The sequence below is a fragment of the Pyrgilauda ruficollis genome, unplaced genomic scaffold, assembly GCF_017590135.1.
Source record: "Pyrgilauda ruficollis isolate IOZ18807 unplaced genomic scaffold, ASM1759013v1 scaffold55, whole genome shotgun sequence".
In the NCBI taxonomy this organism is placed as follows: Eukaryota; Metazoa; Chordata; class Aves; order Passeriformes; family Passeridae; genus Pyrgilauda; species Pyrgilauda ruficollis.
The window spans coordinates 4,905,598-4,933,356 of NW_024527155.1; the positions used below are offsets into that span (position 1 = coordinate 4,905,598).

At 43.3% G+C, this 27,759-nt stretch overlaps 1 protein-coding gene across 8 annotated transcripts in view; it reads left to right on the forward strand.

The window, feature by feature from the left end:
* The window catches only part of OSBPL5 (oxysterol binding protein like 5), a 136,224-nt gene extending 108,871 nt beyond the window's left edge, over positions 1–27,353 (forward strand). For all 8 annotated transcript variants that reach the window (XM_041481054.1, XM_041481059.1, XM_041481060.1 and 5 more), the window contains 14 exons: positions 3,656–3,875; positions 7,600–7,784; positions 9,202–9,283; positions 9,903–10,001; positions 10,879–10,975; positions 12,549–12,647; positions 13,844–13,941; positions 15,943–16,032; positions 18,108–18,244; positions 22,212–22,397; positions 22,930–23,068; positions 24,240–24,357; positions 24,936–25,038; positions 26,010–27,353. In XM_041481054.1, coding sequence (XP_041336988.1) covers positions 3,656–3,875; positions 7,600–7,784; positions 9,202–9,283; positions 9,903–10,001; positions 10,879–10,975; positions 12,549–12,647; positions 13,844–13,941; positions 15,943–16,032; positions 18,108–18,244; positions 22,212–22,397; positions 22,930–23,068; positions 24,240–24,357; positions 24,936–25,038; positions 26,010–26,145 — 1,789 coding nt within the window. In that variant the 3' untranslated portion in view covers positions 26,146–27,353. The remainder of the gene's footprint in view (positions 1–3,655; positions 3,876–7,599; positions 7,785–9,201; positions 9,284–9,902; positions 10,002–10,878; positions 10,976–12,548; positions 12,648–13,843; positions 13,942–15,942; positions 16,033–18,107; positions 18,245–22,211; positions 22,398–22,929; positions 23,069–24,239; positions 24,358–24,935; positions 25,039–26,009) is intronic.
* The last annotated feature ends 406 nt before the right edge of the window (positions 27,354–27,759 follow it).

Consider the following 27,759-nt stretch of genomic DNA (forward strand, 5'->3'; position numbering starts at 1 on the left):
TTTAGCTGAGTCTGGTTCAAGCTGGGCATTCAGCATGTGGTCATCTGGACAGTGCACTCTCCTTTCTGAGTCCTACCTCTGTTGGGAATGTGTACCCAAACTCCCCAGTGCTTATAGCCCCGGGGAGTTTGAGGGTTGCAGGGCTGGAGGATGACTTGCTGTCATCCCTGAAGGAATGAAGAACATTTAAATAAGGGAGAATGCAAAACCCAAACTGTGCAAGTGCTGAGCAAAGTGGTTTTGGTTTGCCAGTGACAGTGGCTTCCTCACAGGGATTCAATCATTCTAATTAAATGCTTTCCCTACAGGGAATCTTACCAATTAAATTGGCATGCAGTTGTTAGGGGGGCAGTTAATTACATTTAACTCTCTCTTCAAATTAGCCAAACTACTCTGTCAAGAACAGAAAAAGAAAGGGAAGATGATGGATATTATAGGGAGAACAAAACCCCCTTGGGAGCTGGCAGAAGCAGATTTTCTGTTGAGCCAAAGTTGCATTTGTCTTCTGGCTGTTTTGCTCCTTTCCTGCTGGGAAACAAATCAAGATTATACAGTGATTTCAAAATCCATGTCTTTAGTAGCATATAAAAATGAGAGGGAGAACTCTGTGAGTGAATCAAATGCTTAAGCATTGTGTAAATCAGTGATTTTAGACAAGAGACTTTTACGGCACCAGGCACTCTTCCTTTCAATATGAAGTTGTATTTCTTGTGGATTCCATGTCTTATCTCCAGCAGCCCCAGGAATCTGGCTGGTTATTTGTTTGCAAAAGCCATAGTTTTTTTATTTGCTTTGTGTAGAAGAGCAGAATCAAACCCAAAGAAGTCCTGGTCACCAACTGATGTTTCCAAGAATGCCACTTAGAGAATAAAGCACTGCTGTAAGAGAACTCTAAAATGCTGAAACTGTAAATAAGCCATGAAAAGTGCCAGGTTACCCGTGTTGACAGTGGAAATCCAGTGCTGGCTTTTAGCATAGTCATTTCCCCCCGCAGCTTTTGGAGTCTGGTCCAAGTCTCATTGGAAGCCCCTGGGAAGTCTTGGCATTGATTGGTTGGCCAAGCTCATGGCATGACATTTATTTATAGCATATCACACACATTCAGTGGTGATTCTCTTTGGAGAAAGAACCTGGGTGCACTTCAGCATCTTGTATTTGATCCTCAGAATGAGAAGCATCTGATTTCTCTTTGGTTCCCTAGAGTGGCTCCGTGGCTCTGGATGTATTAAATCTTGCCTGGTTTGTGGTAGTGGTTAATCAATGCACACTTAAGTGGAATTTCATATGAATCTGATTTCTCTCTTGGACTAAATCTGAAATCCTTAAAAAATACTAGGGTGGGGGGTGGTGGTAGTGGTGGTGACAGAAAACTAAGAAAAGAGTGGAGTAATTTACTCAATTAAACTTCAAATACTTCCCAAATGTGAGGCAGGTGACACTGGAAAACTTGCTCTTCTTACAAATGTGAAATAGAAATGAGTGCTACTTCTCAGCATGAACTAAAAGCCTTATAATGAACTGTGTTTTAAAAATACTTTCAAGTATTTTTCCCCTGTGGAGAAGACTTTCACTAGGTCTAGGAAGTAAAGCAACCACAGACAACACTCACATGTTTACCTGACCATTGAAAAATTAAGAAATAAATTAGGTATTTAAATGATCAAAACCTAATATTTTCCTGGACATACCATTCAGGAAACAACTGTGGTGAGGAATCATGGGATAGTGCCTCCAGACAGTTCTCCTCATCTTTCTTCTGCTTTATTATTTTAAATTCATGTGTGTGTAGTTTGTGTCTCCAGTGTATTTGGTTATCAGTCATTACATTTGCTGCCTGCTGGCTAAAAAAAGAGAACTAACATCCTGGCACTAGAACAATGAAGACACATAATGTCTGATAGCAAATTATTAGTGCTGGTCATTGACTCTGATTAGTTATCTTAGTTTTATTATACAGTGCAACTGTCAATTAAAAAACCTTATGGTTCATATATATAAACACTGTATATGTGTATATGTATGCAGACATACATACATTTACAAAAGGAATTAAAAGAAAGATTTTCTAAAGGCACAGAAAGCTGTAAGATGACACTTCCAAAAGAGCTCTAGACACTGAGCTCTGCCAGAAACTGAGCTGTGGCTGTCACAATGTGGCTTGCTTGGCAAGTTAAAAATCATGGGCTTATTTCAGTGCGTAGTTGGAAGTTGAGATCTTCTGAAAAAGCTGATGCCAGTTCTGTGTTCTGATTCTCCTGTTGCTTTTTTTTTTTTTTTTTTTTTTTATTTTATTCTCCTGTTGCTTTTTTTTTTTTTTTTTTTTTTTTAATTTAGTAGGGCTCTACCTAGCAATGCCTAGTTATCTTTTTAAAATAGAAAATAACAAGAACGGGGGAAAGAGCAAGGGTGAGAACTTTCAGCATTCATCCTTAGTAAAAATTGGAACATGGCTGGAATGGCCTGAGAAAATGCCTATCATGGAGAAGCTTGATGCTTGACAGAACAGTCCCATGTACTGAGAAATCTTGGAGAGGAAGACAGTCTACAGGAAGTTACAAAACTCTTCAAGATCCAGGGCCTGTTTAGATCCTCTGAAACCCTTTGTATAGCTGGAAATCCTTTTTATTATTACTCTATCCAAGAGCAATTTTTCATGAGGTCTCAGTCAAGAAATTTTCAGAGGAAGGAACAGCTGAGAAGCTCAGCAAATGGGGGTTAAGCCAGGCCATGGAAGAGGTAATGTGTCTGCAGACATGTATGAATGAGGAAAACTGTTTCTCATTATAGATACCACTTGAAAAAAGTGAATTTAATGAATACTTTTCAGCACCTGACTTCTGGCCTGTGCAATCAGGTTTGCCAACAGTCATATGAACTACATCTGCTTTTTCAAGTGGAGATGCTATAGGTTACTTGAGAGAGAATTTTTTGCATTCTCTAAAGTCTGGATCACTGAGCATGAAGCTTGTCACACCTTCCATGCTTTCCCTTAGATGCTGTTACAGTTTGGGGGTTCTTCTCACATGCAGTTGTCCACTCCATGCTTTCAAATCTGTTCTTCCACACAGCATCATCTAGGGGAAGCATATTCCCCAGGTTAATCTGGTGGATGAGGGATGGGTATGTGTGTGAGAAAATACTTGCTTCTATTAGTTTTTAAATTTATCGTTTCTAGTGTAGGGCTGACTTAGGACCACCCTCTGTTGAAATAAAGCACCAATAGCACTGAAAAGAAAATGTATCCGGTAATGTCATATATTTTGTATGTGCTGCATTCCACTGATTTCTGTAAAGGGAAAAATCTCTCCTGATGGATACTTCAGTTCTCTTCTCAGCAGTGTAGAGTTGTTGGTCTGCACTTGCTCTGTATCCCTCTGGTCTGTGGGCTCCCATCCAGAGCCAGCAGCAGGGCTGTGTAAGGGTGGGTAAATGGAGCTGGCACATTTTGAAAAATGCAGTTTGGAGGGGAAAATGATGATGGAAAATCTCTCTTTCTGTGACAAGACCCTTGTTATTCAGGAAATCAATGTCTGAGACTGTCCTGGTCTGCACACCCTATTCTGAGTCCTGGGAGTGTTTTTACTGTGTTTTAAAAGCCTTAAGCAATGTGGCTTTGTAAATCAAACTGAAGCAAGTAATGAACTGTGTGTTGCAGGTTGAATGAATCAACTCTGGAGAACAACCACCACTTGGAAAATGATGCTTTTTCAGACAAGTCCGAGAGAGACAACATAGAGGAGTCAGAGAATGAAGCACATGAGAACAGCCGGAAGACAAATGAAAGCGAGAGTGATCAGTCAGAAATACAGGGAGAGGTCTCTCCAGGAAGGAAGGGGACCACTTATATTGAACAAGTCTATGAAGAATTTGGAGAGGTAAGAAAACAAAACTCTTGATTGCTGCCTGTTCCTGTTAAAATGTATCTGGTCATAGTATTTGTCCTTCAGCCTTTTAGCTGTGTGGCAGGTGACAGGCAACTTGATGAGTTCCAGTGTTTTACAGATAAAGCAAAGCACAGTTTTCTGCTAAATTACGTGGTGTTATCATGTGCTTTAATAATTCTGCATTATGAACAGCAGCTTTGCTACTCTGCTTTGGTGTGTTTCCAGCATGAGTGATTGCTTTAACCACTTATTGCATTAAAGAGCTGCACAGCATTGGCACATTCATGGAGCCAGCAGGAGGGGGGATTATCATCCTGGGCATGTGTCCTGGCCAATTAGGGCACTCAGTCCTTGTGTGATACAAAATATGACACTTCCCTTTTATTATTATGCATGGAACACCCTTTTTTTTTTCTGTGTCTGGAGCATTTGAGCCACTTGATTGCTAAATGCCACTTGCTTATCTGAAAGCCATTTCTCATGACATTTAACAGCAGGAGGATGCATTTCTGTTCCACATAAGAGCCTTGCTAGCTGATGTCACTGTGACACCTCTGAGGAAGGCCGTGGTAGAGAGCTGGGGCAGCCAAGTGTGCTGTGTGAGAATCAGTCCGAGCAGGCAGCAGAGGGGCTCTGCTCTGAGCACTCGCTTGCCTGCTGCTTTGAATAAGGAAGCTGAGGTCTTGTTGGTGCTTCAAAGAAACACACTGCTGGGAAGATGTTTTTTTCTTAGAGTCACAGAACTGGAGAGCAATTTACATTGGAAAAGACCCTTAAGATCAAGTTCAGTTGTTAACTCAGCACTGCCAAGTCCACCACTAAACCATGTCCCTCAGCACCACGTCTGCTTGGCTTTTAAGTGCCTCCAGGGATGGTGACTCCATCATCATCTGTTCCAGGCCTGTTCCAATGCCAGACAACCCTTTTAGTGAAAAAATTTGGCTAATATCCAATTTACACTTCCCCTGACATAGCTTGAGTCCAGTTCCTCTTCTCCTATCACTTGTTACCTGGAGAAGACACCAACACTCATCTGTCTGCAACCTCCTTTCAGGAGGTTCTAGAGAGTGATAAAGTCTTCCCTCAGCCTTGTTTTCTTCAGGCTCAACCACCCATGTACCCTCAGCTGCTCCTCACAGGACTCATGCTCCAGATCCTTCACCAGCCTCTTATGTTTTTCTTTCAACATTCTCCTGAAAGTTTACTAGTAATATTGACCAAAAAATATAGTCAAATATATCCTAATTACACCTAGCTTCTCTTCAGTGCATTTTTTTCCCCTCAAATCCTCTTGCAGGCAACTGGGTTCAGGAGATTTTGAACATAGATGAATAACTACGCAGCAGTAAAATGAAAGCAAACTTAATTTCTGTCAGCTGCTTATTCTGAAATGACCTTTCTTCACATGACAAACTTGTCCTAGAAGTGGTGGTAGGGCAGGCTGATATTTTGGTGTTTGAACAAACACTACAGGCTACACTGATGTGTGTATGTGGGTGTGTGAGAGAAAGAGAGAGATCTCTGCAGTTTTACATTAAAATAAGAAAAAAATACACTACAAACCAAGTGAAAAAGATTGCATTTCTGTTGGAGAGTGTAGCATTAAATAAGTCTCTCTGTAGTGTGTCTGCTCAGGCACAGGTAGCATCCAGTGGGCTTCCAAAAAGAATTGTCGTGTGACCTTGGCCAGTGGGCGTTTTGTAAGATTTCTTCAGGTGGTGGGGTTGTCATCGCCTGGGCCATGCAGGTAGGACTGGTTGTTGAGTCTGACCTCACTGATGAAAGAAATGTAGAGAAAAATAGGTTTTGTGCAATGATGTAACTCCCCTGGGTGGAGATGTAGCAAGGTAAACACGTGCCAGAGGTAATGTCAGTCATCAGCTTAAACTAAAACTACCCTCAGCCTGTGTGTGCAGTTCGGGTGTGGCAGCACAAAGGTCACCAACTGGCACTGTTACATTTTCAGCTTGGCTTTGAGGGCTCATTTTAAAGGTGTGCACGTGGGCAGGTGCGTCGCTGTGCTCTTGGAAGGTGTTTGTGCATTTGGCAGTTTTGCCTTGTGTGCAGATGGAATGTGAAGGCAGAGACAGGTGTCAGAAGAACTTTGAGATTGCAAAAGTTGGTCTAGAACACAACATAGACACTGTGGTAGGTAGATTGATAACAGAAAAAAACCCAATTTTTTCCAGGCTTGTAGTTTAAACAAGTTATAAAAAGGGTTATTATTTGAGGTTGTTCACATCTTCCTGCATCTTTTTCTCTTTCTATTTATGTCCATCCTGTGTGAAGTGATTCATTCTGAGTAACACTTTGTCCAGCAATTTCAACATGGCATTAATTTATATTGACAGTATATGCACACTTGAGAACCCAGATAAATAATGAGGGTTCTGACAGACCTCTGCACTGTGAGCCCTAGGTGATGCTGTGGTATTCCATTTCTCCTTGGAGGTGCAAGGTGTGCATTGCATCAGACTGTCAAAAGAAGAATTGTACAAAAATTGAAAAGCAACAGGGTAACAGAGCTTTGTTGTTCCTCCGTTTGAAATTCCCTCAGCCTGCAAGCTCTGCAGGAATGGTCAACTTGCTGTGACCGTAGGGCTGATTGGGAGGCAACATGGAGGCAATGCTCAGGTGGTGAAAAAGAATGTTTAGTGGTTTATACCACCTGAAAATCCTGTTGTGCTATGCCCTCTCTCAAACCAAAGTCCATTCCAAAAGTAAATCTCTGCCTTTTTCTCATAAAAATCTCTTGCCTAAAATCAGTAGAAAGCCTAAGTATTCTCTTTCACTGTTAAATTATGATGCCTAGGATCCATTAAAGTGGAATTTTGTTTGAAAATTTAATTTACCTTGTATAGTGGTGTGAAAGGCCTGTTGCACCTGTCATAGACCCATTGGAAGCACGGGGACTATGACAGGACTGAAAGCACAGCATAACCCCTGGCTCTTTTTACCTACACATCTGCTGCAAAGGGCTCTGAGCAGCATTGGCAGGTGCTGGAGTTTATCATAGACCCATTGGAAGCACGGGAACTACACAGGACTGAAAGCACAGCATAACCCCTGGCTCTTTTTACCTACACATCTGCTGCAAAGGGCTCTGAGCAGCATTGGCAGGTGCTGGAGGTTTTGTGCCTCTCACCTGGCAGTGGGGACCTTGCCATATTGACACACCAGTTTGTCTTGTTTAGAAGTTGCAGGACTGCTTCTATTCTCTGTTGATTACTTGTTTACCGCCTACATTTTTCTACATCTATCCTCGTGAATCTTATAATCTCTCGTTTGTGGAGCATGGGACTGAGAGGAGCTGCCTCTGTGCATCCCTCAGGCCTCAGGGATGCTGTAACAGCTCTGGGCATGTCCACCCCTCCTGAGGACTGCAGTGCAGAGTCCCCTTGGCTAATGTTGGTGCAGCTGGTCCCTGACAGCCCTGAGGTGTGTGAAGGCAGTGCCTCAGGAGGGAGCACAACAGAGCTGTGCTCCCTGCCTCGTGCCAGCCTTCCCAGATGCCCAGGGCATCCTGCACCACTCACTTGATTGCTTTGGGGATTCATTTCTACTGAGACATGGCTGATGTCTCTACAGTGGTGTTGGTGAGCAGTCACCCTTGTGCCAGGGTCTGGCATGCATGGCTCAGCTTGGACCCCAGAGAAATGCACCCGCAGGGAATGGTTTTCCTGTTCCTGCCCTAAAGTTCCTTTTGCCTCTGTAGACAGGGGAGTCGTCTCAGACAGAAACTGTCTCTGAGGAGAACAAGAGCCTGATGTGGATCCTGCTGAAGCAGCTGCGGCCTGGCATGGACCTGTCCCGGGTGGTGCTGCCCACCTTCATCCTGGAGCCGCGCTCATTCCTGAACAAACTCTCCGACTACTACTACCATGCCGACCTGCTCTCCCAGTAAGCAGCACACAGGGTGGGCCTGACCTGGGCTCTTTTCCTGAATTTGTGGAAATACCTCTGTGTGTGCCAGAAAGGCTCCCCAATAGTACTGAGGTCACTGGCTTCAACATAGATCAAGCCAGGCAGCAGCTGCAGTGACTTTTTACAGATAGACTGCTGCTAGTGAGGGGCAAGGGAGGAAAAGTTAAACTCCAGACAAACGCACATCTGCACGTCTGCACATGGACGTGTTGTGCCACTGTTGGGTGGAACTGATGGGAATTCAGCCAATGCCGTGGAGTCGCGCACAGCAGAGCTGTGCCACCTCCTGGTGTGCTCGTGTACGTACACGAATAGGGAAATGGGACAGAGCAACCAAAATTGTCAAGCACTTCTGTTCCGCAGTATAAATCTGTTCAGCAATATAATTATGGTGGTTGATAAACAAATAAGAAACATCTTTTAAAACCACTGATGGGAGCAGCCTGCTGGGAGCAACAGAGTAGAAAATACTAAATGTTCTGCTTCCAGATTGGACCTGCCTTCTGACTGAGATATGCCTAGTGGATTGTAAAACCAGGATGTGCAATATTCTAATAGCAGCACTAGTTACTCATTTTTATTCCACTTTCTCTGGGTAATTACAGAATCATGGTATTTTCAAGCCTTGTTTGTGGTATTTGTACCATCTGAAGTTAAAGAAATAGTTCTCCTCAGTGCTGATATGTAAGAAGACTTCAAGAGGTTTGGAGGTGTTGATAAAAAATTGTTTAATTTGTGGTTCGGGTGATCTTTCTAAATGAATTTTGCAATAATTTACCCAAGTTGATTTTTAAATCTGACTAAATGGTTGGAAATACCAGGAATGCCTTTGGTTTGGTTTACTTCCTGATTAATCTTTGAGCATTGTTTGGAAGTGCTGGCTGAGACAACTTTTTGAAGTCCCTTCCAACCTGAAGTATTGCATGAAATCTCAAAGTACTGATAAAGCTCATGGAGCACATCAGCTTTAAACATCTTTCATGAATGAGGAAAACAAAGAAAAAGAGACCAAAAAAAGTCTTTGATCTTGATTACGTAGTTTTATTTTTATGACTCACACTGTTCTACTAGCTGTGACTCAGTGCTAGTGTGAGTGGCAGGACATTAACCTACTCCCATGTCCAATCAAACCTGATACACTCCAGAAATTTTGTTGGTCTTTTTGCAGAAATGCAGGGCAAGGGGTGCCACTTTTTAACAATTTGTGTTGTATGACGTACATTACTAAAAATATATATATTTCTGCTGGGAGACATCTTTTTCAGTGGCAGCAGCACAGAAGTTACTTCCCTTTAGTTGTGGGGAAATAGATTGAAATTGATGTTATTATACTGCTAAGAAGCTAATGTGATATGTGACCAGTATAAAGAACATTTTGTGTTCTGTTCTGCAGGGCCGTCCTTGAAGATGATCCGTACACCCGAATGAAGCAAGTTCTGAGGTGGTATCTGTCCGGCTTCTATAAGAAGCCAAAGGTAAAATGAGGCATGAAATTGGGGTTGTAATGGGCATTGGAATCTTCTGCTGTGGATTTAATTTCTCTATTGGCTCTCCTTTGAGACTTTACCTCTTTTACTGCTCAGAAGACTTTGACCATTACTTTTAAAACTGGGTTGTATTTGGTTTCAGAGTAGACAGTGAATGCAAAATAGGGGCAGTCAACCTCAGAGCCTTTGCACTGGACAGTTAGAAAGTGAAACTGGTCATCAACAAGTAACATGGGATGCAAGGTTTTTCCCTTTGCTGAAAGCAGGTCTTCTCTCTTTTCAGGCCAATTAGTACCACTGTGCCTGATGTCCCCACATCAGTAGGCCCTTGATGTGTATAGAAGCAACAATAATAAAGTTTGATCATCTTGTAAGGCTTTGATTGGGCAGTATTAAATATTAAAATGGTGAGAATAGGGGATTAATCCATGGCTGGGATGAAAAGATTAGATTAGATGGATATGTAACTACTTCTTCAGTTTTTATTCTTGTGATTGACTTTGTGGAAAAGATCCAAGAAAAAAATTACTGTATTGTTTTGTGGCCATCTGTAGCATTGGATTGCAAATCTTCATTTGTAGCAGGTTTTGATTACTTGGTTTTTCAGGGAATAAAAAAGCCATACAACCCTATTCTGGGAGAGACATTTCGCTGCTGTTGGTTTCACCCCCAGACGAACAGTCACACATTTTACATAGCAGAACAGGTGAGTTGCTGTTTGGATGCTCAGCTGTTGCAAACACCAGCCTGCTTGCACCTCCATGCACAGAAACACACTATCGTCTCACCCTAGGAGAGGAACCTGGAGCTCTGTGTAAACTGGCAGAGCAGAACCTGGGGTAAACTGGCTGCTGATCTTTTTTCTTTGCAGATTTACAGAAATTGTGTGAGGCTTAGTGCGCACTCAAGACTATAAGAGTAGGTCTCCCATATGTAACATCAGTTTCTTCAATAAATACCTTTTCCATGGGATTCTGCCCTACTGTTTTCTTATTGTTAATAAAATGGGGGTTGTGTTGCCTCTGTCTAAAGGGGCATACAACATGCAACCAAATCCTTCCATCTTTTTATTTCTAAACTTTCTTTGATGATTTTAATATGAGTAAATTGAGGGCTTATCTCTATGTCTTTGTGATTAAATGAAGGGCAGAGCTCATAAGTTGACTGGCCTAACAAAGTATAGTTTGAGATTTATTGTGTTAATAAAGGAATCTGAGAACTGTGTGGTCTTTGGTAAAGGGACTCCGAGTTTCACATGCATTTTTCCCGTATTTGATTAAATAATTTTAGCTCTGTTAAAATTTTTATTTCAACTACTGCATGCATTTCATGGAGGTTATTCAAATGCTGCACTAAAGTTCTGCACTGTTTATTTATTGTCTTGAAAACATTACACTCTACCTATTGGCCTGAAAGTGATCTCATGTGCACAAGCTCAAGAAAATACAGGGTGGGGGGAAAAGATTAGATGTATAATGCTGTCATACGTAATGGTGTCATGTATTGTGTTCCTTTATTCTGCACCCCCCTCTGCTTGGCCTGTACAGACTGCTGTAAATGACCCCTGCCTGTTTTTATCCTAGGTGTCCCATCACCCACCAGTGTCAGCTTTCCACGTCAGCAATAGGAAGGATGGATTCTGCATTTCTGGCAGCATTCTAGCTAGGTCCAAGTTTTATGGTAAGGCATTAAGTCTAGGCCTCTCTCAGGTAATGTTGTGGCATCAGTTTTGGTTTGTTTTTCAATCGTCCCTGAGTGTGTTAAGAGTTGAGAACAAAGAAATGGTTGACAATTCTATCACCGGCACAACCTAAGTCCTTGTCTTGGCTCTCCTGGGTCTTTCCCATTTCCACCATTTCAGTGTGACACCACTCTGATGTTAAAAGAAAAAAAAAAAAAAACTCAGAGAGAAAGATTGAGAGCTTTAAAAATCTGGTTTTCAGAAGGTAAAGGCTCACAATAATGTATGGGATTGCTTGTATGCACTTGATATGTGCTTATGGATGAGTTACATTTGAGCTCTCTGGCATTCAGCCAACAAACACAAAAGTCTCTGAATAGATTTAAACCTTTATCTGGCTCCCAGACTCCTGTGGGGTTTTGAAGGTCCCCAGACCTTCAAAATGTCCTCCAGTCATTTAATATCAATGGACACAGCACAACTCCGGCCTCTGAAACATTGTTGCTCTTGGAAATCGGTTTTTTGTTTAGACAAACATTTTGTAATTACTGTCCTCTGCTGAGTGCATTTGCCAAAACACTTTAAGATAGTCTTTGCTGTCCTTCTGGCAATTTCATTTGTTATTTGGGATCATCCCCCGTTGCAGCAGACTTCTCCTTAGGGGTAGAAATGAGCCGAGACACAGATTGTCATTTAAAAATGTGGAAAGCGTCCTGGTTTATTCTTCTTTATAACTTAGCCATCTTGACTCTGACTACAGCAAGTTCGTACTGTTGGCTTCTCTGACAGACTTGGACTGGTGGCTATTCCTGCTGGAATATGACTGCAAGTATTTCCTTGCTGCCTGTGACTGCAGGCTTTTACCCAGCTCAGCTGTGACCGCAGGCTCCAATAGCAGGCTCTAACTCTGTCAGACCCAGACCCACCTCACACCAGATCTTTTGTAGCAGTAATTCTCTTCCTTGTTTTGTTCTTCCTCAGGGCTCCTCTATCTCCTCAAGGTCTTCTTCCCCTAGGCCTTCTTCCTCAAGGATCCCCCTGAGGGGCCAACTCAACCCCTTTATCACACTTATCTTTGTTAGTCACAGCTGACACCCATTAAGGGCAAGGCTATTCTTCTTTGGTAATTAGTACAACATTTGTTCTTCTTTGGTAACTAGTTAAACTTCGTACACATTCGTAAACTTCGTGTAATATGTACAACATCAGTACAACTTATCAAGGGCAAAGTTACTTGTTGCTACAAGGTTACTTCTGCACCTACAATCCACAATCAGAAAAGTTGTGAGAACTGGAGGACCTGAGAAACTTCTAAACTCCCGCTAGTGACCTGTTAAATCTGCTGCTCTTTCTCCAAGAGGGGCTAACTGCCAGAGCAAATAAGAGCTGCAGAGTTTGTTAGAACTGCCTGCCTCCAGCTGTGCAAGATTTGCAATGTCCTAAATTTTGAGCATTTCATCTCTTCTTTCATTAGTGATCTACATTTCAATGGAAATGCTTTTTCTAAAGTAGGAGGAGGGGCAAAGTATAACATGATTTTTTAATGTGTATTTTTTTTTTTTTTAATTCTAGGCAACTCACTTTCTGCGCTGTTGGATGGGAAAGCAAAGCTTATGTTTCTAAACAGAGGGGAAGAGTATATAATCACGATGCCATATGCCCACTGTAAAGGTAAGGTATGACTCTTCAAATAGGAAGCAAACAGAGTAACAAAATGGTGTCTCACTGACTGACTTTGCACTGGCTCTCCCCTGTCAAGGAGCTGACATCACAGGGCCTGTTAACTCCAGAGAGCCCTGCCATGAGTCACAGCAGGAGACCTTCAGTAATCCTCACTGAAGTCTTTCTGATTTACCTGTACACAGCCCAGGAGGGAATTAGGCCCATCAATGTTACTTTTCACACTATGCAATCACAGAAAAATACTTCATATATGCACTGCAGATAAGATTAAAAGAACAAGACTACATTTCTGAGCTTCTTAAGAGAAGAAGTTTTTATTATGTTAACACTGAAATTGCTTGATATATTTTCTGGCTTTTTGAGGATGAAGGAAATTCCTGACTTCTCTTGCCATTTGTTTGTTACTTTAATCATTGTACTTCTCAGAGTATGAGCTGCCTCAGCGAGGCTGGCTGCTGCTGCTGGTGAGGCTTTGCTCTGTGGAGCCAGTGTGTGCTGAGGCTGGGGCATGGCTGCTGATTCACTGCTCCTCAAGAAGCCCTGTCTGCATTGTTTCCACCACAGAATTAAAATCAGCAGTCAAATCCAATTTGGGGGGTTAAGTATTTTTTAATTTGGCTCACTGACTTCTAAGTGTATATTTAGATAAGCCCGGGTACCTGAAAACAGTAACCTCATAATATCATGCTCTCTGTGAAGTATTCCTGTGCATAAATTTTCTTGTTACCAATTTTTCTTTTTCTGCAAAAGACCTTCAGCAAATGGTAAACTTGTAAAAAGTTCCCTACATTACCTCTAGTCTCCCAGATTCTGGTGAATCCTGTTACAGCTTCTCTCTTCTTCAATCATCCTGAGAGACCTGACTGGGTCTGTTTAAGCACAAGTATGAATGAGGTTGCTGGGCACAACTTTCTTTGTTTTTCCTGTCCCCCTGTCAGCTTGCCATAGGTGCATCTGTGAGTCAAGCTATTTCCTGGCTGGTGTTAGAAACGGGGAATGTGGACTCAGGGGGAGATTCTTCATGCTTATAGTACACAGCCATTTCCTAGAAACTCCAGTTCTGTCTTTTCAAAACTTTAAGCCAAGTGATGACTTTCACAGTGTGTCAGCAAGAGCCAGGTTTACTTGAGAAAGCAGGTTGCTTCCCCTGGGGCCACTCTTAAGCCTCTTTTTTTTCCTTTCAGGACTTTTATATGGTACCATGACAATGGAGCTTGGAGGGAAAGTTACCATTGACTGTGACAAAACAAACCACAGGGCAGAACTGGAATTCAAGCTAAAGGTAAGATAAATTAAAAGTGGCCCCGTTTTGAGTGGGTCTCAGGCTTGCCCCTGTGCCCCAGGCAGGGTTAGATCATTTCTGTACCAGCAATATATGTGAGCACCAGAGTGGGGCCTGCCTGGAGAGAAGGTGTCACCCTGCTGCTGGTTTTGCCTCATGCAACCCCAACTGACCCCAGGAAGCCTTAGTTTTACGTGACTTTTTCTGACTACTGCCTAAATTTTGTTCTGAAAGTTTGGCAATGACAGTGTGGCTTCTGTTTGAGCAGGGATAATTAGTTTTGCTTGCAAGACATAGTGAGTGTACAAAGAACTTGGAGACAAATTAGGATGTGGATCTTTGGGGTAGCTCTCCAGCAGCCATCACATCTGTAGTTGTACCTTGCAGGCGTTGTGGTGAGCTGCACCTTGTGTTTCTCAGGGCTACAGGACCTTGCCCTGATGGCAAGGTGAGAACCCCTTGTCAGGCAGGTAATTCTGAGTGGCTGACACACTGAAAAGTCCTGCACTGACTTGTTCATGTAGCTAGTCCCTCCCCTGGAAAGCCTGGTGATGCAAATTCATGGCATGCAGACAAAATGGAGACATCTTCGAGCATTTCTGTTATTACATGGGTTAAAATTTAGGAGGGAAAGTGATAACCTGTAACTTTCGTTGGGCAGTTAACTTGATTTTTAAGGAGCATCCTTTTCTCTTCTGCTCCAACAAACAATTTCTTGCCTGAGCATAGAATGAAAGGAGAACTGAGAGACTGCAGGACTTCACAGTTGCAGCCTTAGCCAATATAAGTGTGATAGATCACTGGAGATAGAGGAATCTTTTGTTAACTGTGAGTTGCTTGAGGGCAATAATATTTTTCTGTCTTTATTTCACCTACAAAGGGAGCTCTTGCTCCTGTATTCCGTGACATTTGCACATACTTGGCTTTAAAGCCTGTTTTTCCCTGGTGGCCTGGTGTACTGTGTTGAGGCCGTTGGGATATTTCCCTGACTTGGGTGTCATCTCAAACCTACAAACACTTTAGAGCCTATAGTGCTTCTTTTCTGGCTTGAAAACAGTGTGATTCATCCAAACATGTTTCTGAAAGGTCCAATGATGTAATTACATGCTCTGCTTTGAGCATTTCCTAGCTGTTAATTCTAGTAGAACTGTGGGAAGTTGCAGGTAAACCCCTTAACTTTGTTTTTAATTTGGATATGTACCAGAGATTGATGTTTAAGATACAAGTGATTATTATATCCATGGGTGTTGTGTGAAGTTTGGGTTTATATTGTTATTTAACACACACACACACACATATACAAGTTTGTCTGCACAAATGTTTTCAGAAAGTGCCTGCTAAAACATCTGAAAGGGTGTATTGTATGAACGGAAGAGCTGCTCACAATTTCACTGGCATTTTCTGTGTTTGGCAGCCAGGAGATGAGTGGAATTTTCCATTGTTCTGCAATTTATTTTTTTTTTTCCTTGACTGGAAATATCCTTTTTCTTTGGTTTGTGGGGGTTTTCTTGGCTGTTGACCAGAGCTTCTTCACACTGGAGACTTGACACACATGATGTCACCAGCAGTGCTACACTGCTGTTGCTGTCCCATAAGCAGGAAGGGTCCCCACTAGTGCTGCTTCTTTTCTTTGGACAAGGGTGCAAAGGCTGTGATTCTGGACAGTGGGAAAGAGTTGTGCACGTACACTTATCCTGATGTCTGGCTGACAATAAATAAGTGTATTTCCAATAAAGATGAGACCCTGCACTCCTGGGTGTTAATGCACCTTAATGCTTATCTCCCTACCTGCAACTGCAGTGTTTGTGGTATTACAAACAAAAGGAAGGGGGCACAATGTGAGACAGTCAAAATCCATGTTAGAATTCATTCTGCCTTTCCCCAGAAATACTGTAAGTCAGCCAGTTGCACTTTGCTTCCCTCCTGTTGCATCTCTGTGTTGGCTCCCTTCCAGTCCTCACCAGACTGACCACGTTTGCTGTTTCTCTTTTCCCCTGACAGCCCTTCTTCGGTGGCAGCACGAGCATTAATCAAATCTCGGGGAAGATTAAATGTGGAGAAGAAGTGCTAGCGAGTCTCACTGGACACTGGGTAACATTTGCTATTCGAAGTTGCTGGCAGGTTATGAGCCCGTGGCTGCAGGGTTCGAGGGAGGGCTGGCAGCCCTTGGCGAGCTCCCTGCACTGGAATGGGCACTGGGAGAGCCCTATCCTGCCTCTTCCCACCAGCCCCAGGGCATGCAGGCAATATCACAGCCTGGGCCACACCTCTTAAGGTACCTCTGGAGGTCATTTACACTTCAATAGTTCCATCCATGTGCAGTGAAAGGAGCGCTGCACTCCCAGAGCCTGAGGAAGCTGGCAACAGTAGGGGGGTTCTCTATCAAAGGCAATGGGTCTGTATTTAGGGTCTGAGCTTAGGGCAAGCACTGATGGCAGGAGGTAGTGTGTATGAGGTGTGATTGCAAAGACCTTGAGGCTGTCTTTTGTCTGTATTCGGTACTTCCCCAGTCAGGCTGGGATTCAGGGAAGAACTTAGAGGGTTTTGAATTCATTATTTTCACAGCAAACCTTTATGGTAGAAGACAGTTACTACCCTGTTCATCAGCTGAGGGACAGAGACATTGATTCAAAGAGGGTGTTATCTCTATGGCCAGCTCAGAACAGTCAGCAGAGCTTGTACTTGAGGTTGTCTCTCACTTGTACACAAGTGATTCACTCAGAGACAACCTCAAGCCAAAATTCAGCAAGAATAAAGTTGCATAGTGAACGATGTAGTCTAATTTTGATTGGAATTTCTGGTACCTGAAACAAAAGCAGTGAGCCTTGGCTTTGGGCTGGACATGTGGGTATCTCTCTGAGCAACATTTGGGCATCTACATGATCATTAAAATTGGTCTGTGCTCCCTTGCCAGTCTGCAGAAATTGCCATTTATGAGACAAGATTTGTCTCATCTGAAGGAGGTATTTAAACAAAGCCAGGTGAAATGTGCCTGGATAAAGCCCTTACTATAGTAAGATCCTAACCACAGTGTAGCCTTTGGTACTGGACTTGTCCTGTCAGGCAATGTCTTTTTACATAAAAAGCTAATGACCATTTTGAAATTGGGAGATTTTCCCTTTCTAAGCATGTACAAGGGACTTGCTCCATTCTGAGCTGCCTGTCCTGCAGGATTAGCCCTGTCAGTGGTGAGTTGTGCTGGGCTGTGGAGTACCTTGTCTATGGTGGGTCCTGCCAACACCACCCCTGAGAGCCCGTCATCCAGGGGCTCTCCTGAGCCACAAGGTTGAGTGCTGCTCAGCTCCCAGCCTTCTGCTTTTACCCTCCTCCCATAATCTTTGTCCTGGTTGTTTGTGGTGCACAAACTGCAGTGATGTATAAAAGAAGTTAAATGGCTTTGGAATGGTGGCTCTGTGAACAGAGGAGCTGCCATGCAGTGGGGTAGAGATGGTGTTGGTTCTCCTCCTTCCCCACTGGGACTACTGGCCTGCACTCCTGACTTTTCTCTGACACCATCCAGTTTCCTGACAGAAATCCTTGCATCTGAATGGTACATTCTCTGCCTCAGGACCTGAAAACCCACCTGAATAAAGAAGGGAAGTAAATCCCAATGCTTCTCAGTCCTAGGGTCACAGCAGCAGCTGAGTGCTTGTATATATGCTTGTTAGAGATGCACGTAGTGGTGCTTGATAATGCCTGCCTACCTCCTCTTTTCCACACTGGGGGTCTCTTGGGGACCTGGGATCAGTCTTGGAACTAGCATATGGGAACATGGGAGAGGAAGTACTGGGGGAGACTTTGGAAAAAGGAGCTGGGAATCTTGTTTATATGTGCTGGGTGGGAGGTGGGAGGAACAGTGATGAAGGAAGAATATCTTAGGGCTTCTGTGGGCACTCAGGTCTGGGGACAAGACTTAATAGAAGGAACCAGATCCCTTTTTACTCTGATTAATGATAAATGCAGCCGCTGTTTCTGGCAATGCCTTGCCTCATTCATTTCAGAAACTTTCAGGAAGTGTTCAGTGAGATTTTATGGGATAGAGGAGGAAAGAAGCCTCCTAAGCAACAGGTATCCCTTATCATCATCCAGGAGCAGCTTTGATTTGTCAGGATTAATTTCTGTCCTTTGTTTTCTAACTCATGAATTCATTTAATTTTCCTTTTCAGGATGGAGAAGTGCATATAAATGAGCTGAAAAATGGGAACACAGAGATGTTCTGGAACCCGACCAGCGAAGTGCGCAGGCAGAGACTGAAGCGCCACATTGTGCTGTTTGAGGAGCAGACGGACTTTGAGTCAGAGAGGTGGGGAGCTCGGGGAACATCTCACTGCTGCTTCTCTCCTGGGAGCAGGCTTCTCATCAGCAGGGTTCCTCCAATTCCTCAGCACAGTCCTGGAAAGCCAGTGACCTGCTTTGTTGGCACATATTACCCAGCCATTTACCTGCTTCTTTCCAGACTATTAACTCTGGAGTGTTTCCATGAAGTACTGCTCTGAAATTAACCTGGTCTGAGAAATAGCAGAGGCTATCTGCTTAAAATAACAATTCTGCTTGGACTCCAGAGATTTTTTTAACTGCTGGAGCATTTTATAGAAGGGCAGGATGCCATCTTGAGGTTGGATACCTTGTTAAGAAGGGTTATTTCAACCACAAGCTCTTAAAGTAGATGTAGGAATTGTGGGAAGTCCTGGCATCTGCAGAGCAGTACTTGAACCACATAACAGGATTTTATGAATGAATGTAATTAAACTGATGTTTAACCCTGCCTCATAATCTCAGCTGAGATCTCCAATGCAGTCTGCACCAGGCTTTGTAGGATGATCTAGGTTACATAAACAGACACATAACTTAGTGTTGAGTTTGACCCTGGCTGGATGCCAGGTACCCGAGTCACTCACTCACTCTTCTCTGCAGCTGGACAGAGGAGAGATAATTTAATGAAGGGTTCATGAGTTAAAGACTGTGAGAAAATAAATTGTCAGTTACCATTGAGGGCAAAACAGGCTCAACAATAAAATAAATTTATTGCTGAAAAAATCAGACCAGGATAATGAGAAGTAAAATAAGCCCCTAAAACCACCTTCCCCCCACCCCTCCCTCCTTCACAGGTCTGCCTCCTCCCCCAGTAGCACAAGGAGGTGGGAGGGTGGGGGTTTTAGTTAGCTCATCACCCATGGCTTCTCCAGCTGCTCAGGAGGAGGAGTCCATCACTGCTGCACTGTGGAGTCCCTCCCACAGGATACAGTTCTCGATGAACTTCTCCAACATGGCTCCATCTCAGGAGCAGCACCTCCCTGCAAACTGCTGCAGTGCGAGTCCATCCCATGGGCAACAGTCCTCTCCAAACTGCTGCAGTATGGGTCACTTTTCCACAGGGTCCTTCATGGGCATGCTGCTACACAGGCTGCAGAGGAATCTGGCCTCTGGCACCTGGAGCACCTCCTCCCCCTCCTTCTGCACTGACCTTGGTGTCTGCAGGGCTGTTCCTCTCCCATGTTCTCACCCCACTCTTCTCTAGTCACAATTAAAACTGTGCCACAACCTTTCTTTTGATTTCTTCCTCAGTATGTCATCACAGAGGCATTACCACCACCCCAGTGTTGGCCAGCAGCACGTCCATGTTTGGAGCCATCAGGACTCTGCCAGATGTTGTGGAAGCTTCTGGAGCTTTTCACAGAAGCCGCCTCTGTAGCACCCCGCTTGCCAAAAACCAGACCATGCAAGCCCAATACACTTAGGAAATGGAAGAAGTGAATAATGCACACTGTACATTTGTTGAGCAAGAGTTGAGCAAAGTTATGTGGAGCTGGCTGGCTTTAATCAAATTAGTTGTGCTTCCTCTTCACTACAGTCAGCCAGCACCAGCCAACATCCCAAGCCAGCACATGCAGTTGCTGCCTGGCTCTGCATTACATTGTGCAGTTCTCTGTGGACTTCTGATTTTGGCATTGCATCACATCACCCCAAAAAGATTCCCCTTTTTATGGTAAAGAAAGGGATTGCATGAAAATAAAAACACACAAAAATTTAGTTTGGACAGTGATGCCTCAGGTTTTAGCTTTTATATTTTTCAGATTCTGTACTGCTTTAGTGTAGTAATTCTGATCTTCATATTAGGTGATAGTAAGCTCTCTTCACAGAGTAGGTAGACAAAGCAATTCCTTCTCTAGCTGGGGACCAAGGACAAATTATCCAAATTTCAGGCCCAAGAGCATAATCAACAGTGGACTGAAGAGAGGAAAACAAGAAGGATGGGACTTCATAAGCTAAACTTATAATTGGACAATTAGCTTCAATATGCAAATGGACCAGAACTTATAAATGTGTGAGACCCCGTGACCTGTTCTCCATTTTGTGACCATTTTGGGTTCATCTGGGGTGCAGCCCTGGCTGGGCTCTTGTGCTGCCCAAGGTGCATCCATTGAGACCTTTTAATAAATCCCTACTTTATTCTTTAACTCCATCTAGCCTCTGTTCTAGGTCAGCCTTCACAAGGCGTCAACAACAGTGGGCATTATGATCAATAAAGTCTGTATTTGTAACTTACAGAGCAGACGTGTTAACTCTGCAGAGCAGGGCAGACTGCAGTACATTTTTAATCTTCAGAAGAAGATTCTTTTAAAGGAGAATCTTGCTCTTGTGGGCAAAGAATCTCCAGTTCTCTGTTTACCAGAGTTTATGGCTAGAGCTGGCTCCCTTTGCTACATGAGAGATTGATAATGTTACATGCGTCCAAGGGAAGGAGGAGAAAGGAAAAGTTACAGAGTTCCCTAACACACATTCCAGCAAACTCCTTATTATGCTGACAGTTGCATGAATAAATTGCCATCTAATCCAGGTTATAGTCTCCCTAAATTGCTTAGTCTTCCCTGCAGTGCTGAAAATCACCTATTTTCACAATTTTTGGGGAATCTCTGAAGCTCATACTGTTGTGCAGCTCACCATGGAGGGTCTCATTGTCTGACACATGCAGCTCTTGATGGAGTAATTTGTCTTTGTCAAACAATTTTGTGCTGTCCCTCTAAGGTTTATAGAATTAGGGGACTCACTCTCTACACTACTGCATTCCTTAGGACAGCCTTTACACCACCACAGTATATTCTCAGGCTGTTATTTCACTCCTCCCTGCCCCATCCCCATCACTGAGTTTCCTTCCTTTGTTTCTGGGAGAAATTATTCATTCAGTTCTTTAAAAACGAAAAAAAGGCATTGCTCTGCATCCAGTTACTTATCTAAGAGGTTGCATTTTTGGAAGTGCTATGTTAATGTATGGTGATAGAAATATGATGAAAGCTTCAGGATCACTTTTAAATTAAGAGCTTCACAGCAAGCTCCAAATTAAATGCAGTAATGAATTCATCTTCTAAATGGCGGACGGGTGTTTTGTGGAGCTGGGAATAATGGAACAGCTTGGATCTCCTGTGCACATTCTAAACACTAAAGCATACAGTAATATTTTGGGAGGGCTAGCTGCTAGTCTCAGAAGTATTTCCAATCTGAAATGAAGATAAAAGTGCTCTGATTAGAGGACTGTGGAGAGGCTGATCACAGCTTGGCTATAGTAAAAAAAAAAAAAAAAAAAAAAAAAAAGTATTGATTTTTCTCTGGTAGAAGGCAGATCCTCTCCCCAGGGTAAATGCTCAATGAGAACAGCTCATATGACAGATCACTTATCCTTCGGCAGCTGCAAACAAGTGTGAGTGAAAACCTGTGTTCATGCTTGCAGCTTGTGAGCACAAGGACCTGCTTGTGGATTGAATCAGCTTACTACAAATCTGGTTGTAAATCCTGTATAGGAGGTGCACATGCAGCTACAAGATGTGCACATAAATTCGTTTTCCAGTGCTTCTAAACTTTAAATATAAATACTTGTTTTGGGGACAGACATTGACACAAAGGCTTCTAAACAGAAATGCCTGAAAGGATGAGGAACAGAACAGATTCTCCGTCAGTCACCTCTAAAGTGCCCACGGATCCCAGTGAGTTGAACATAACTTCCTTATGACTCACACAGACAGCACTAAAGAATTCAATAATTGTTGTAGGTGATGTTATCTAAGAGAAAGTTCCTTCAGCAGGTCAGTCATACAGCATTCAGTGTTGCCTTTCTCAGTTTCTTTAACTTATGAGCTAAAACAGAGGCTGAGCAATCCTGGTACAGTTCTGCTGGTGTATCAATAGACCCGACAAGTTTCAGCTCTAAAGTTCCGGCTGGCAAAATACATTGCTGGTTCTAAGGTGGTTTAACTTCCTTCTCTGATTATTCCTAGGCTTTGGCAGCATGTTACCAGTGCAATAAACAAAGGAGATCAGCACAAGGCAACACAGGAAAAGTTTGTGCTGGAAGAGGAGCAGAGGAACGCTGCTCGGGAGCGGAGGGAGAGCGGCACGGAATGGAAACCGCTGCTGTTCCGGCACGATGCCGGGACCAACGAGTGGCACTACAAATACGAGGAGTGAGTGCTGGGCTTGGGGTTCCCAACATATCTCGCTGCCTGAGTTCCCAGGGAGGCAAGCAGGGCTACAGACCTGTCATTGGAGCCCTGCCATTCCCCAAAACTGTGTCCAGAGCTTGCCCTTTCTAAGTTCCATGTCATATTAGAATACATATTCTTGATACTAATTGGGAATAGCTGGAAATGAGGGCATGGCAATGGAAAATCCACTGTGTCATTGATACAAACTCCTATTGCTGCAATCAAGTGCAGAGTCATTGAGCAGAGCTTTTCTGCACTGTTCAGAGCAGAGTTAACAACTGTGCTCTCCTCCCCTGGGCAACGAGGTCAAAGCCTCTGGAGACTGAAGCCCCTCACTTATTGCAAGGAGCTGTGAATGTGCTGGGAACTTTCTGTTAGTCCTGTCACTGCATCTGGAAAGTCTGTCATCTACCAGGGATGATTGCCTGCCCTGATGCATGTGGAATTAGTGTATTGGGCTAATGTGGGATTCTTGCTTATCTGATGAATTTTTTTCATTTGGTCTCAAAAGTCTAAGACCTTGGGATCCATTGAACGACATTGCCCAGTTTGAGAAGGATGGAATACTTCAGACAATGGAAAGACACTTATCCACAAGGATGTCAAACCACAAAGCAACATGCATAAACAATCAAATTACACGGCACAAGGTAAAAACCCTGTTCTGGGGATTATCATATTCTTTATGATTGTTTGGATACACAGCTCTTTTTCTACAGCATTTTCATGTAAGCACAGCATAAGCTGAAAGTTTTGTTTTGGGTAAATATAGCTTGTGACTATAGACCTGGAGTATTATACCATTATTGGCTCCAAAGAATTGTAATTACTGATCAACTCATTCTATCAATTTTGGCATTTTTTTTCCACCCAATACTAGTGACAGTGACTCTTACACTGAATTTTGCATATGACTGAGCTGAACTTTGGAAACACTGTTCAGTGTTTCCAAAGCAGAAAACTTCCTGTGGGTTTTGGAGTACACAACTAAGACCCCCTGACTTCAGTTTCAGTCTTTGCCATGAGCCTTTATCACTCACTCTCTCTCAGACAAGACAAGAAACATCTTTCCATCCTTTCCCTTCAACAGAGATAATACTCCCCTATTTCAGTGCTTCCATCTTTGAAGCAATACCTGTCATTCATAACACACTTTGCAAATGTAGAACTACTAAAGGAGCTAAGTATAACCCATATTACACTGAAAAACTTGTATCTTATTATGAACATAGACTTTTCTTTTGTAGTGCCCCACATCTGAATGTCTCTGATTCAGTGGGGAAATTGGTGTCCATAACTGCTTTTCAGACCCTGTAGTGAGAAGTTTGAATCAATGTGTTTGGTGTACTTATCTGAGAGAGAGGGAGAAACTTTCCAAAGTGCATCAAGAAACTAGGCATAAAAATTCCATGATGTTTAGATCCTTCATGCACCTTCTGAAAAATCATTGCTGGGGAATTTGATTCTATTTTTTTCTTATTTTCCCGCTTTCTCTTATGTACCTGGCTGAGTTAGGTACACAGCTCAGCAAAGGAACTATAAGGTTCATCTGTAGTGTGTTTTAGTTAAAGCTACAAGAAGCATAATTTGGATAGGTGTCTTAAGAATGTTGTCACTTGGGGAAATGCTTCTGTATGGGGCACATGTATAATATGCTTAAGTAGCTGCCAGAGTCCAACTACTATGAGTTGCTGAGAAAGCAATCAAACTTCACAATCTCACACATATTTCCCAGCACCCCAAATTACTTTGTTTAAAGCAATCGCACACTTCTTCAATGTGATAAAGACTGAGTCAACTTCTAATTGCTGTTTTATCCAGAGGTCTGCCAAAGACTGCAGGCGCCGCAAAACCAGTGATCAGCCATCCAACCACAGCCAGAACACAGAGAGCAGCTGTTCAACGCCAGAGTCAGTGCAGGAGCTCTCAGATGATGATGGCAAGTATTTGGGTGTCACTGGGTTAGGCTTTAATGTTCTTGCCTTGGTACTTTAATTCTTGAGCCAGCCCCAGGACATTTCCCAGCCCAGTTAATACCATGGGCCAGCAGCCCACAGGCAGCACAGAGAATGTTCTGCTTTTCTGTTCTCTGTGTGTGCTCTTTCTGCCTTACAACAAGGATTTCCCAACTCCTGGCAAAATTGGAAAAATACAATCAACGCATAGCAAACAGGCTGTGTTGCTCTCTCTTTTCTTTGCCTTTGTTAGAGGTGACCTTGAATGTTTGAGAGAGTGAGCAGGTGTGAGCACTCCCTTCTCCTCCCCTCAGCTGAGGAGCATTGTTTCCTTAGAGCTGACTGAGAAGCACCCTGACCCAGAGTCACAGAACCTCTTACAATGGCTTGGATCTTCTGGGTGGAAGATTCTGTTCCCTGTCTCCTTCTTCCTATGTTTCCTCCTGATAATGTCCCCCCTAGCAATGACAATTAGTTCACAGCCACCCACTTGCTGTGTTGTGTTTCACTACCACCAGAATGGTGATGCAAAACATAATTGTCCTTCAATGCTTTGCCACAGGGTTTGAAAGCCTGTGCGCTCAGTGTGGGAAAGAAATTAATCACCTGAAGGAAATTCACTCAGCTGTCTTATCCCTACAGAAAGCCCAACAGGACATACACAGGTAACCATTTTCTGTCATGAATCAATGATTTTAATGGGCTAAAGATAACTTGTGGCATTTAACTCCTTACTGTGGTCTTGAGAGTGTCTCTGAGCAGGAGAGAGCTGCAGGAGTGCAGTTCAAGTTGTTGCAGGTAAAGTAACCACTTATCACACCAGAAAGACAAATCCACACTCTGCTTGAAACAGTTTACTTCCTCTTAACACTCTGTTTCTGGGCAAAAAGCATCACCTCAGGATGTTACTCAGCTCAAGGTACTCCTGACTGAGAAGGACTGGGCCACGCCCCGGCTAAAAATAAATCTCTGACAGGCAAGAATTAGGCATGTTAGGAATTTCTTCAGTTTGCCACAGAGATGCAAGGGTGTGGTCTGAAAAACTGGGCTCCATGGAGAAAAGCACTAAACTCCAGGTTTTTGTACAAATTGCTGGTTGCCATCTGGGGGGCAGTAACCACATCTGCTGCTGACAGAGGGATTTGCCCTGCAGACTCCTGTGGGGAGGTATTAACTGCTGCTTCTGCTCCAGGGAGCCCTGCTGATTCCCTTCTGTGTGAGGAGTATTATCCAGCCCTGCCAAGGCTTCCGTGAGGTGGGATCACACATTAAGCCTACCCTTTCTGGGTGCCAGAGTCATTGGTGGTATGGTTTTAGCTCCACTGTAGCTCCTGAGGGTGTCCAGGGCAGGTTTGGGAAGGTTAGGGCACCGGTTAAACTCACAGGACTGTGAGTGAGTGCTGGATGAAGAGATTTCTTGGGGTTTGTGCCTTTCCTATGCCAACCAGCTGCAGCCAGAAGCACTAATCTTCCTGTTAAAAAGAGGGAGGCAAAGTCAGGGGGGGCACACTGCTCTACCCCTGAGGGTGTCACCAAAGTACAGGGTTCCCTCCTGGTGTGGAAGTTCTGGGTATGCACACATGTGAAGGCACGCCTGTCTCCAACACACAAGTAATCATATTGCTTTCTTTTGCAGAAACCTCAGCGCTCTGAACAAAAAGTCCTTCCACAGGAAGGCCTCTTCTGAAAGCTTCCTCCTGGACTCTCGCTGTTGGTTTCTCCTCTGCATCTTTCTTACGTGTCAACTCTTCATTAATTATGTCTTCAAATAAAATCACTACGTTTGGCAGCAATAATGATCACTGGCTGCAGGAGGGGGCCACTCGCGCAAGGAGCCCAGCGAGGCACCAAAGCACTTTAGAACCAACACAGCAGAGGTGGAAGGAAGTGGAAAAACGAGGTTAAAAAGGGACCTAGGAACCTGCAAAACTTTGTTCCTGCAGATTATGTCATTTTTGCCTTTTACATGTACATCTTCAAGGACCTCTTAACCTGTATGGGCCTTAATGCTGAAGCCAAATGTAGCTTTAATTGTGCAATTTGTTTTCTATGTTTTGTCATTTTCTGATGCAATTAATAATTACCCAGCAGTATTGGTAACCCCAAAATGGTAATCACCTCAACATTTTGAAAAACTCACGGTGGCCTGGGTCATAGCTCCAGGAGTGAGGCAGAGCAGTTGGGGAGCTGTAAAGAACTGATGTCCACGGTGCCTGTCCGGCTGCCTTTAATTACAGGAGGGAGAACACTTGGTCCAAAAAATCCAGCCCTGGGATATTAAGTCATGATCTGTTTAGTCAGCCCATGCAGAATGGGACCTCAGGATGTGTTTTATTTTCCATTCCACAGAAACTGTAAATATACACAATTTCCTAGAGCCATCCTGCTTTAGGAAATGGGAGGTATTCAGTGAAAGCTCCTCGTCTGGTTACGGAGCTGACTGGTGTCCTGGGTCTGGCCCATCGAGTGTGATGTCAGACACGCACGCCTGTTTGTAAAACCTGGTCACTTACTATTATTGTTATTATTTGCTATATGGCTGTTTTATAATATCACACACTAGCATTGTAGAGAGAAATCCACTGCCCCAGCATAGGTGAGAAGGATGGGAGCGACGTAGGTGTACGTGTGTTCGGTCTTAGGCACATTTATTGTCAAAGGTCAGGAAAGAGGGAGGGTTTTGCCACTGCATTGTTCAACCCTGTTAATAGTCTTCCTATTTTACACCATTTTTTAAAGATTTGCAATATTTTCTGTAGACTGCAGACAATACTAAGCCTTTCTTTTCTGGCCTGAAGTAGTTCCAAGTGGTAAGTACTGCTATATATACAGCCTTAAAATACTTAGTGGTGGTGCCAGTCTGGGCTATCTTTCAATGTAAATGTTTCCAAATTTTTAAGTACATTCCTCGTCATATTCCTCAGTTAGGGGAAACCTGTTTGTGCTTGATATGTTGAAATAAAACTACACACAACTTTCAGTGGCAGTCTATCTGACAAATTATTTTTGGGTTTGTGTTTGATAGTGTTTTAAAAGTAAATGACTTTCTAGAGGAAAATCTATAGGAAATTGCCTCTAAGAATGTCAGATCTGGGCCATAAATTAGAACAGCAATAGCAGTTTGATACTACTCTGGCTGAAATTGTCAGAAATTTTCTTCTTATTGTAGCAACTTCCACAGAAAGAGAAGTGGTTCCCTTGATTTTCACTTTTGTACATGCAAATGTACAAACTTATCTGAGACTTAGGAAACCTTTATATCAAGGACTTGAGGATCATGAATAGATTGTTCCACAGAGAGAACTGCAGCTCTCTGATATGAACAGGCAGGGTAAGAGCCAGCATCCAGAAGCTGACATTCAGGAAACTGATCACAAATGCTAAAG